This window comes from Penicillium canescens, assembly GCF_028828765.1.
Source record: "Penicillium canescens strain IBT 15451 chromosome Unknown utg000005l_segment0_segment0, whole genome shotgun sequence".
Taxonomy (NCBI): domain Eukaryota; kingdom Fungi; phylum Ascomycota; class Eurotiomycetes; order Eurotiales; family Aspergillaceae; genus Penicillium; species Penicillium canescens.
Window position 1 is genome coordinate 1,590,133 of NW_026703967.1, and position 11,713 is coordinate 1,601,845.

Below are 11,713 nucleotides of genomic sequence, written 5' to 3' on the forward strand. Positions count from 1 at the left end.
GGCATTGCCGAGAGACAAATACAAGGAACTGAAGATTTATGGTTATTGTCACCAACGTTAACTTTAAAAGTGGTGGGTTCATAAAGCAGACAACTCAATATATATAAACCGGAAGAAGAAATGAATTTATACATCAAATAAGGATAGCCAGTCGGCATTATAGGAATGTTTATTATACCGGCTGACGACGGGGGGTTCTCAGCTGATATAGATTCGGATGACTGTCGGCGCTGACATGGTAAACTATAATCCAATGCCATGTCATGTCCAAACTGTGTATGTAGTGGTTTTCTTGCGTAAAAAGGGGCGTCGACAGCCCCATGCACCAATCATTCCCAAATCGAGCCAACTTAGCGCCACAAGAGCCCCGTTGACGTCGGCTGGTCGATCTCCTCGTTCCCAGGGGGTCTGGCTTCTGCACAGCGTCACAATGCATTTTGGGCTTTCTAGAACCTCCATTCCGAGCGAGTTAGAGGCTGATCAAGGGGGTCAATGGCCTTTTTCCCTCCGGTCTAGACCCCAGAGGAGGCCTCTCGTTGCGCTCTGGCATATCTATACCGATATGTTACCACAATACCAGTGGTAATAGATCATGTGCCCCATGAGGATCCTTTAACCAACCAGATTGCAAGATTCGAATCCTCACACAAAATCCAGGTAAGAACAATCACCGGAGTACGGAGTAAAGATGGGGGAAGTATATGAGTATGAGGGTGTTTGTGGTACCGGTACCGGATTTCGCGTATCCAAGGAAAGAATCCAGGTACTGGCAAGATGAAGGGGGATTCCATATATATATGTTCAGACATGGATCATAGAAATTAGGAAATTAAGAAATTAAACAAATAACTTAAATCAAATAGTTAACAGAATAAGAAAGAACCGTTCGAACCGTTCGTAACTTGAGACAAAGTTTTTATTTCGCAGGGAGGATATACGTCATAACCCCCCCCAAGAGCCAGTGCATCACTGCTAGTCCACTTTTCCTTTCCTTCATCCACTCCTAAATTGATCCAAGCAATGGGGCCTGTTTCTAACAGTCCTCCTCGAACACATTTCCTCACCTGGTACCCTTGCTTATCTTCATCGGGATTCTAAATCCATCCGACTCTCACCTTCTTCCTTGGCGCTTTCACCTTCCCTCGATGGTCATGACATAACCGCCTCACCCTCCTGTGCCCCAGCCTTCCTACAAGTTTTTCCTGCCGGAGAGAATGGGGGACGTCCATAGCAGGAGGAGTCCTCCATTCCCTTCGCCTACCGAGACCCTGTCGTCCACCGTGTCCCAACCTCATATGCAGCCTCTCCGATCGCCCGGCTACAGACCCTCCCATGGTCACCAGTCCCAAAAGTTGGCGGATGAACTTGCGGATAGGGTGGATGCGCTGGAGAAGGCATCGGTGCAAGTACCTCGTCTCTCGCGTGGCGACTCCACGGAGCATAATGTTGGTTTGACGCCGATCACCGAAAACCCGCGATCGGAACGTGAGCGGCAGGAAGAGCAAGGACGGAGCTCACACACCCTAAAGGAGTTGCGAAGGCAGATGGAAGAGCTGCTCGTATATCAGCAAATGCAGCAAACCCAGCCTCCAGTTTCGCAGACCCAACCCGTGTCCGCCCTCTCGAACGATACCCCAAGAAAGAGAAGATTGTCCAACACCTCCGTGGAGGTTCCAGTTACCATCGTGCGCCCATCTACAAGCTCAACGGACTCGGCCGGAACAATCAAAGGCGTCGACATTGAAATGCCATCTCCCGATCACCCACAACCGACACCATCCTACCCCTTTCCACGAATGCAGCACCGAGCTGCCAAGATGGGGCTTGAGCCGGCAGGGCGCGTGGGACAATTTAAATTGAAACTTCCATCTGAGAAGTCCCCTTCCACGGCGGAATCTCAAGCTACGAATGACCCTCCAACGAAAGAAACAGACCCCGCGCCCGTTTTTCTACCCGAGCAACATAAAAGTATCATGGAAGATCCCAATTTTGCCAGCCCCAATCTGTATGATTTGACACTACAACTGAATGCTCAGTCAGGACTCGAATCATGGTGGTCTAATCTGATCGACATTCTGCAAACTCATTACGGCGCCGATCGTGCATCACTTGCTGTTCCTGGAGATGTCACTGATCTAGAGAACGTACCCTGGGGCCAAAAAGCAGTCTTCAACGGCAGCATCGATACGTCGTTGGATGACCTTCAATCACGTAACCCCGAAAAGCCACTGTGCCCTGAAACTGCAGAAACACCTGCCACACCACGTAAGAAACAAACAACTGCCATGAAGAAGTCCGAGGATGGACTGCAGAGCAAAGCTTCGACTACACGGCCGTCTCTATCATCACGCCATTCTTTCGCAGGTTTCGACAAGAACAAGGAGAAAGTCCCCCACCTGGATCAACACCAACTTCCCAAAACAAACATCAAGTCTGCGAAAAAGCACGTACAAATTGCTGGCCAACAAGAAGAGCTTGCAGACGATACCATCAACGCCCTCCTCGGTGGTTTGCGACAGGCTGTGTTCCCGATAGCCCGAGCACTGGAAGTGGAACCAGATCCTCTCATTAAGCGCACAGGCGTGCCCAAACTGTTTGGACGGACCCGTCCTACAGTCTTGACCCGCCAGTATTCAGAAGTTTCCACGGATTTCGCGCATCCTTGGAACGAGTGTGCTAAAAGCCCAAACGAGATGGTCCAAGTCACTCCCACTGTCGATAGCCCCGAATCCAGCTTAAATCAAGGCACAAACACGGCCCCATTGCCTTCGAGCCTAGGTCCCCTTAGGCTGAGAAATTACGACGAATACGAGCAAATACCACAATCTCCGTGGTCCCAGTCTCCTGCTCCCTCGCCAGCACCTCGTACGCATGCGGATCAAAACCCATTCTTTACAAATCACTCGGTTGATGAAGGGGCTTTCTCCAAAAACCCCCCTTCGCATGATTATTCCAACAACCTCCCCTTGGAAGCTATTGGAGTTGATCAATCCAAAACCGTCATTCACATTCCTCTTCTACACGGCGGTCATTTTAACCAGAACTCTTCGTCGACGTTGAGATTTCCTGTTGCCATTGTATCAATGCTGTCTACCATTGTGCCCTACCCGCCCAATCTTAGGCAATCACTCGCGTATTTGATGCCTCATTTAACAAATTCTTTCTGCCTGGCTCAACGAATTAGCCAGCTTGAAAAGCAGTTATCATCAAAAGTGGAGACTCCCCGCTACGGCAACCTTCTAGGTCTCGGGGGAACATTCTCAGATGCAAGCAGTGAGCTAGAACTTGTTGCGGGACTAAGTGGTCATGTCAACTATTCCGTTGGTGATAATCACCCAATGTCTGCGCATACCAGCATCACCAGCCCCAGCGACCGTTCATCTGCGAAATTCAGTCCCGCCGTATCTGGATTTGGGACACCAGGGTTTGATTTAGGATATGGATTTGGATCCACGAATCATTCTCCAAGATTGACATCACGTTCTGGCGGAGAAAGTGCTGATGGGTACTTCAATGTTCCACCGCAGAAAAGCACTCGAGAAAATGTTTCTCAAACCAGACCTCGGCTCCCTAAGTCAAAAACCAACATTGAATCTTCGACACCGGCTTCCCCTGGGAAATTGGTTGGCAAAGCGACCGCTTGCGAGGACACCAATCCACTAGATCCGACTGTGATAGTCGGATCTCCATTGCAGGAGACCAGACCGCACCTTCCTACTCTTTCTCCAACTCAGCAGTCATCACGTCAAGCATCTACAAACTCTTTGTATGCTCAGTTACAGCGAGAGATCTCACGCCCGGTTCCTGACACAATAGCCCATTTAATGCTAAACTCAATTCCTTTGCATCTGTTCCTGGCCAAGCCCCAGAGCGGCGAGGTGATATGGACCAACAGCAAGTTCGATGCATACAGAAGAAGCCAGCCACAGGAGCACACATTGCGTGACCCGTGGCAAAATATACACAGCAGCGAACGCGAGCATGTGGATAGCGAATGGGCAAATGCTTTACGGACAGGCGCGCAGTTCACTGAAAGGGTCCGGGTCAGAAGATACAATGATGAATCAGCATACCGTTGGTTCATTTTTCGGGCAAACCCGCTGATCTCATCGGCAACAGGAGAATTGCTATATTGGATCGGCTCTTTCCTTGACATCCATGAGCAACACATTGCTGAACTTGAAGCGACACAAGAAAGAGAGAAGTTTGCTATCGACGCAAAGTACCGGGCATTTTCCAATTCGATCCCACAAGTCGTTTTCGAGGCAACAGAAAACCGCGGGTTGATCTTTGTGAACGAGCAGTGGAATTTGTACACTGGTCAAACCCTCGAGGAAGCACACGACCTTGGATTCACCAAACATGTCCATCCCGCTGATCTTGAAAAGTGTGGAGGATTGTCTCTCAACAAAGCAGCCCGTCATGCAGACTCGGACGACATTGCACCGTCATCATCAATCGTCGGTGTCGGATCAGCTCTGGATGAGCTGGTGAGACGCGGAGTTGCTTCTTTACAGAAAGACGAGAATGGTCGAGTGTTCTATTCTACTGAGATTCGTCTTAGTTCCCGAGGTGGTGATTTCAGGTGGCATTTGGTTCGCCTAGTACGTGTCAAGACCAGCAGTTTTGGAAGTGAGGAAGCCTCTTGGTACGGAACATGTACCGATATCAACGACCGCAAGAATCTTGAAAGAGAACTCAACAAGGCCATGCAACAGCTGAACAACCAAATGGAGTCCAAGACAAAGTTCTTCAGCAACATGTCTCATGAGATTCGAACACCGCTAAATGGAATTCTGGGCACCATTCCGTTCATTCTTGATACACAACTTGACAGTGACCAGAGGCGAATGCTTGACACCATCCAAAACAGCTCAACCAATCTTCGCGAGTTGGTCGACAATATTCTCGACGTTTCGCGGGTTGAAGCTGGAAAAATGTCGATGGTCAAATCTTGGTTCCACGTCAGGTCCATGATAGAGGATGTGATTGACACCATCGCCTCCCGAGCGATCGATAAGGGCCTCGAGATCAACTATCTCATGAGCGCAGACGTACCATCTATGGTGATCGGAGATCGATTCCGAATTCGCCAAATCCTCATCAACCTTCTCGGAAACGCTGTCAAGTTCACCGCGCAAGGTGAAATCCATATCTCCTGTAGCATGCATCGCAATGCAATTACAGATGACAAGGACACCCAAGCATTTATGAGTTTCGAGGTCGTAGATACCGGGAAAGGCTTCAGCCCACAGGATGCGGAACGACTGATGCAACGGTTCAGTCAACTTGGAGAAAATGGCTCTCAGCAACATGCAGGCAGTGGCCTTGGACTATTCCTGTCAAAGCAGCTTGTTGAAATGCATGGCGGCAAGCTCACGCCTAGCAGCAAAGAGGGCCAGGGCGCAAAGTTCTCTTTCAATGTGGAGGTTGATGCTCCTCCGCCACCGTCGCCCTCTGAACAACCTAAACTGCTTCGCCATGGTTCAAGCGGCTCCAGAAGACCACCAAATTCCAGAACGACCTCTTATCAACAAGCGCCACCTTTGCATTCTCGAGACTCTGACTCGCCCTCTGGACTCGGCTCAAAGAATCTCTACCCACCCTCGATCGGATCTTCCGCTTTGCCCACCCCAGATATTGGCTCTGATCCTTTACCGCCTCCTTTGGATCAGACGAAGACCTTGTCGGGCATCCCGGATACTGTTTCAAGTCGAGAAATTGAACCTGCCGTCACGAAGCCTGGTGCAAGCTCATCGAATTCGCCAGCCCATTTAACATCGCCTTTGTCTCAAACATCTGCATCTCCAAATGAAGCAGAGGGCCCTGTCGCCGTTCCGTCTAACGGTCCATTTTCTATCGTGATCTTATGTTCGCTTGAAAATTCTCGAAAAGCCACAAAGCAACACATCGAGCAAGTTGTACCTCGCGAGATTCCTTTCAACATCAAAGCATTGCCTGATGTTGATGAGTGGAAAGACATGCTACATCATACTTCTGATACGCAGCCTTGCACGCATTTGGTCTTGAATCTTCCCACCGATGACATCCTCGAGGTCATTCACCTTGTTTCTGATTCACAGATAGACCCCGCACCGGTTGTGGTAATCATATCAGATCTATACCAGAAACGCCAAATCAGCACGCGAGTCAAAGAGCTGGCGGCAACAGGGAAGCAGGTCTTCATTGTGCCAAAGCCCGTCAAGCCCTCTGCATTCTCGACCATTTTCGATCCCGACAGCAAGCGTGAACTAAGCAAAGATCGGAACCAAGACATGGCACGCGAAATCAACAACAACTTCAAGACAGTATCCAAGATGGTCAAAGAGGTTTTGGGCAACAAAGGTTATCGAGTCTTGCTTGTGGAAGACGACGAAACCAACCGCGATGTAAGTTCCTGCAGAAATTAACGAGCCTGTGGAAAGCAATACTGACGCGTACATAGGTCATGTTGAAATACTTGGATAAGATCAAACTCATGTCAGAAACGGCATCCAATGGAGAGGAGTGTACCAACATGGTGCTCTCCAAAGAACCAGGATACTATTCTCTCATTATTGTAAGTGTTCACCCGCTGGTTGCCTCTTACCCCACACAACTAACATGGCCACAGTGTGATATCCAAATGCCCATCAAGAACGGTTACGAGACCTGTAAAGATATCCGTGACTGGGAGCAAAAGAACCATTATCCGCAGATTCCAATCATGGCCCTTTCGGCCAACGCAATGACAGATCAAATCGAAGACGCTGCCCGTGCAGGATTCAATGACTACGTCACTAAGCCGATCAAACACAACGAATTGGGCAAGATGATGATGGGACTTCTCGAACCCGGTCGACCCCTCATGCTTTTACGGGACCGCCTTGGCCCAGAGCATCAGAAAGCCGCCGCTGCTGCTCGCCGTTGACCCCAACTCGTCGGATGACCTTATTAGCTCTCCTGGTTATGTGCGTCTTCAACTCTCGTGCTGCTCACTTCGCATATTTCGTTCTATTATTCTTGTCTTTTTAGCCTTCTTGTTTTCCGCCGGTTTTTTTCATTTTGCTTTCTTACGATGGACCATGGAGCGACTTTTTTGGGATCTTTGGAATCGATGACTTGTACAGAGACAGACGCCATTGAAATCTTACTAGACACGCTCAGAGTGTGTATATCGATGTTGTCGCACTGCTTCTTGCTGTATTGGTTTGGATGGTTTTTTAATTTTTTTTATTTTTGAACGTTGCATGCGACATACGGATCTGCATTTGCTGCTGAGCCTCGGACACTATTCCCCAGCATTTTCACCGGGTCGGAGGGCATTTGTCTATATCTCAACTGTTTTGGACTCCTCGTTTAGGATGTGGTCTTCCTCTGTTTCCCTTCCGGTCCTGTGCATCATGGCGTCAGTTGTTTTTCGAGAACAAACAGAAGCAGAATTGTTCTTTTCATTGCGCTTTCTTCTGTGTCTTTTCCCCTCTCTTGTGATACCAGACTATGAGCGCACGAGATCTATATAATTTCTGGATCTGTATTTGTTAATAATTCAACTCTTTTTCATATCTATTTCCATCTCTTCTATCTATCCGCTCGGTGCTGGGTCTGCTGAATTCAGAGTTTGGCTGGTACATGAAAGGATCCTTGTACATGGATTGTTGGCCTAGTTTTCATATAATAGAGAGCATTTCCATGTACAGATCAACATTGTATAGCTTTCCGTTTACGATCCGCCTGGGTCTCAAGTATGAGAAGAACGGTTCATTCGCTCCTTGATCTGACAGGTTCCAGGACCAACCTAATGAAAGCTAGGATCAAGCAGTAGATTTTAGAGGGGGCTAGTAATTACAAGGGAGACCAGCGTTAGGCATCGGAGACATGCAAGGCGTAAACTATGAATCATCGGTACTTGAAGTCTACTTATGGCGACCAGATAACCCGAAACCAATCAGAAGGGGGGTTCCAGGAGACGAATCAGCCTCGCTCTGAGCCACCAAATCTCAGTTCCAGGAAGAGACAAAAGTCGAGCCGTGAACGAGATGCTCCGGAAGTATGTATCTGTTGCTGTCCCTGTGATAAATCCGAGGGTAATCAACAGGAAGCAATTGTATACATGGGGATGCCACCCGGTCAAAGAAATCAAATAATAAAGCATAGCCCGGAAAGGAAAAGCGAGTGAGGTGGCATGGCCAGTCATGGCGCTGCATGTGGCGGTGAAGCAGTCAATCCCCGCCTCACCCCCACTTGTGCGTTGGGAAAAAAATCATACTTGGTCCTTTGGAAGTTGAATGCTGGTATTGTGCCCTGTGAGTACGTGAGGCTTAAATCAATGGGTAAGTGGCTGCACATTATGAAGGCTGGAGTAGTATCCACCGTGCTATCCACACTCGGCGACTCGGAGTCTGGCCCTAAAGGACAAAAGGACACTATTAAAACATCACGTACATGTACATGAAAGGTTCGCAATGGCTTCGGGCCTGAAGGAGGGGCGGATCAGGACCGGACATTGGGCCCTGACAAGTAAAAAGGATGTCCAATTCTCGAGGTTGTGCGCGTCATGTCTGATGTGGCCGAATAGGAATGCCCAGCCAATTTGGCAAAGACAAATTGTATCCCTGCTTTCCTCGAGCTAAGGGCAATAGATTGGGAGGTGGTGTCACAGGTAGTATCGACGGGGTATATCGTGGTCAGGCTGCAAGGCTCCTTAGGCGCAAGGCATCAGTCACTCCGGGTTCCAGATCAAACACCCGGGCCTTCAAAGGATATGCCCTGCAAGAGCCTTTTTCCTTCTTTTGTCAGCATCCAATGAAGAGCATGCGGCACAACATTGGGTGAATTGCATTTGCGGCCTGCAGAACGGCCCCCTTTTTCTGGAGATGGGGTCAAGCAAGTCATCGGCCATCTGCATAGAGTGGAGAGAGACGTGCTCCACGTTGATGGGCGTCTAGAGCGCTTGTTGATGCTGCAATGCTCTGTTGCTCCTGGTAGGAACGGATGGCCATTGGTGGACGGCAGAGGAGGGGGACCTTTGGCTGTCGTTTTTGCTGTGCAGCAATAATAGCCGCATTCAAGCAAACGACGTAGCAAGGATCAGCAAGCCCTCCTCTTTCGTCATTCGACACCTTTGGATCAGACTTTGGTCGCACGAGTCCGGGATCAATCTTGCTCGAACCTCGCATGGGGCCACTAGCAACATTGGTTCCTTCGAATCGATGCCCGTTCCTCGTTCGGTTCATGCAGTGATGTCCAACATTCCAACATATTTGATCTTCCCGTGTGACCCTCTCTCGGCGTTGTTTTTGGGCCCTTGGGCTCCGATCTCATGATGTAAGGCCGTGAGACATTTCTGTTTTTTCCCTTTACCTTTTTGGCTTTTCAAGGAAGACCGGCGATATTAACCGCTCAACCTTTCTCTCAACTAGTAATCATGTCAGATTCGGAGAGTTAGATTCTTGAGAAACGCATCGTACCCGTTCTTGTGTAGTTCACAGGCTTATCTCGCGAAGCGAATCGACTTGGATCGACCCTCTCCCCAGCCACCGAATTTTGGAAACAAAATAAGTTCAGTGGAATAAAGGTAAAAAAGTAATTGGGGTGCGGAAAGCAGAAAGAAGGATAGAAACAGGATGGAGGGCAAAGCCCATATTTATATCTCACCTTGCCCAACTCCACCTCTGCTGCCATCCTCGAACCCACTCTCCACGGCCCTCCTGGCCAATTCCTGAATACTCTCAGCAGGCGCTTTGGCCGCAGAAAGTTAGACATGATAGGGGGGCGTAGATCGAGACCAGTTTTGGACCAAGACGCCACGGAACGGCGGAAACCCTAGTGGAGGAAGGCTGGCGTGCTAGACCAGACAGATTGAGTCTTTTTCCCACTCTGAGCGGGGTTAGGGCGGTCCAAGAGGCAAATCGGCGGGCAGATACGGAGACTGATGTTCAGGCGGAGCTCGAGGATTGGAGGTCCCGGACTGAGGGGAGACCAATGTGCCCCCGAGTGGTCCAATGGCTCCTTCGAGGCCTTCACATCCTTGCCGTCACCCTCGCCTCCTCTGTTAGGATGGGGAGGATCGGAGGGAAGACTCTCCGTGGAAGGCTATAAAATCCCGCCTCTGGTCCGGGGGCCTCTGGTTTCTCTTCCTCTTCCTTTCTCATCACTCCCACCTGGGTCCGTTTGCACAGTCTTCCAATTTCTCTTCACACCTTTGATATTGCTCTGCCTTACCCCATAGAGGTTCATATACTCTCATAAGCCTCACTGCCTCTTCCACAAGATATACTTGACGTCGTTGCACTCTGTCGTCATGGCCACTTCTCGTCACTACTATCAACCGGCCGCCTACTCCATCCATGCGCCTTCCAAGGCACCGGCGCCGGCGGGTCTTTATCCCATCTCCAGAGTGCCAGGCTCCCCACCGAGTCTTTCTGGTGCAAGCACCACTGTCGGCAGTCGCTCCTCCGGCGGACTCACTTTCAGCTCCGCTGGCGACTATGACTCCAGCTCTGCATCGTACTCTGGCGTCGATGTCGTCGATGTCCTGAGCGACCGCATGCAGGATGCATTTGATCCAACACCATTGGACAAAGGTCTCGCACGACAGGCACAAACGTGAGTTGTCCCAGCGTAGAAGCGCAAGTTATCATGTCATCGATCCCGACAGACTCCCAGCGAGACTACAGGATCAAAAGATCTTAAATCCCGAAAAGCCTAGAAGCAATCAGCGAGTATCAAGCTAACAGCAATTGAATCCACCAGCTCGGGCCAGCTCAACGCAAAGCAACAAGAACTGCTAGAGCTCCAAGCCCTAGCCCAACGGCGACTGAAAGGCGTACGAGCCAATTTCTCCGAGGGCCTGAAAACAGCACGAGAAACCAAGCGCGACCTAGAATGGACGCAAAAGCGCGTGAGGTGAGCAACAATAACCCACCCCTGAAAACAGCCCCTTGTCGAAATGATTGACGTGCAAGTTCCGCTCCGCTCCGCGACAGGGGCTTCCGCTCCGCCGGAAATAGAGCTTGGCACGTGCACGTCGATCAGGAGTGTGTGAGCTGTGGGCTGCCGCATTAGTGCCGATGAGGGTGCTTCTAGAAGACTAGGCTGACGAATGCGGCTCTGGAACAGTGCCCTGAAAACTAAGGCCGAGAAGGCTCATCCCGAGGAGTACCGCCGGTCTTCGAAGAAGTATAGCTATGACGCATACTGATCGGGTCGGTCCGGTTCTCTTGATGACTGATATGATGGGATAATGGGAAAATACGGGGTCTCTTGGTTTCAGATTAGGATATACGGTGTTATTTTTTTCTTTGTCTTATTCCTAGTTGGGCTTGGTGCATCCTATGACGCTTTTGTTCCAGGCACGTGTGTATATGTTGGGCGCGAAGTTGGATGCCATGGCTTCTAGGGGAGGGATTCTCTGAATGGTACTTGTTTTACATCGTTTTCTCGTATGAGCTAGTAGTTGATGCCTGTAGATCCGCTACAATAGGCATTGGAGTATGCCCTAACCCCGCTGTAGAGAGTGAAGACCCCTGTATGGTATGTTATATAGCTGTACTGGGAGCCTAAGGCCGAAGGCTGAGACGTTTCAGCTGCGAGTAGTCGGTTAGCCTTCCTTTCCCGTTTAGGAACATCAATTGTTGATCTGCTTTAGATTAAGATTAAGGACCTTGTATCTGTCTCTCATTCAAGGATTTAATATTGCATCTATCAGGTTTATTAACATCAGGCTTTATAA

General features: G+C 49.6%; 3 protein-coding genes across 3 annotated transcripts; 2 read left to right on the forward strand and 1 right to left on the reverse strand.

Moving 5' to 3' along the window:
* Positions 1-1,108: 1,108 nt before the first annotated feature.
* Positions 1,109-6,952, forward strand: pkhB (putative sensor histidine kinase/response regulator). The gene is made up of 3 exons (XM_058516932.1): positions 1,109-6,389; positions 6,446-6,559; positions 6,614-6,952. The coding sequence occupies exons 1-3, from the start codon at positions 1,215-1,217 to the stop codon at positions 6,908-6,910; spliced, it is 5,586 nt and encodes a 1,861-aa protein (XP_058370578.1). The 5' UTR covers positions 1,109-1,214; the 3' UTR covers positions 6,911-6,952.
* A 1,918-nt stretch (positions 6,953-8,870) lies between these two features.
* Positions 8,871-9,215, reverse strand: N7446_008188 (uncharacterized protein; the record flags this gene model as incomplete). Its single annotated transcript, XM_058516933.1, has 1 exon — positions 8,871-9,215. One exon carries the CDS (start codon positions 9,213-9,215, stop codon positions 8,871-8,873), a length of 345 nt encoding a protein of 114 aa, XP_058370579.1.
* A 1,067-nt stretch (positions 9,216-10,282) lies between these two features.
* Positions 10,283-11,182, forward strand: N7446_008189 (KxDL motif-containing protein; the record flags this gene model as incomplete). The annotated part of the gene is made up of 3 exons (XM_058516934.1): positions 10,283-10,587; positions 10,735-10,887; positions 11,101-11,182. The coding sequence occupies 3 exons, from the start codon at positions 10,283-10,285 to the stop codon at positions 11,180-11,182; spliced, it is 540 nt and encodes a 179-aa protein (XP_058370580.1).
* Between the last annotated feature and the right edge of the window lie 531 nt (positions 11,183-11,713).

Excerpts from the sequence above, each read along its gene's own strand:
- pkhB (XM_058516932.1), top strand. The coding sequence starts at position 1,215 with ATGGGGGACGTCCATAGCAGGAGGAGTCCTCCATTCCCTTCGCCTACC. Across the intron at positions 6,390-6,445 it reads ACGACGAAACCAACCGCGAT|GTCATGTTGAAATACTTGGA; the intron begins GTAAGTTCCTGC and ends ACGCGTACATAG. Across the intron at positions 6,560-6,613 it reads GATACTATTCTCTCATTATT|TGTGATATCCAAATGCCCAT; the intron begins GTAAGTGTTCAC and ends ACATGGCCACAG.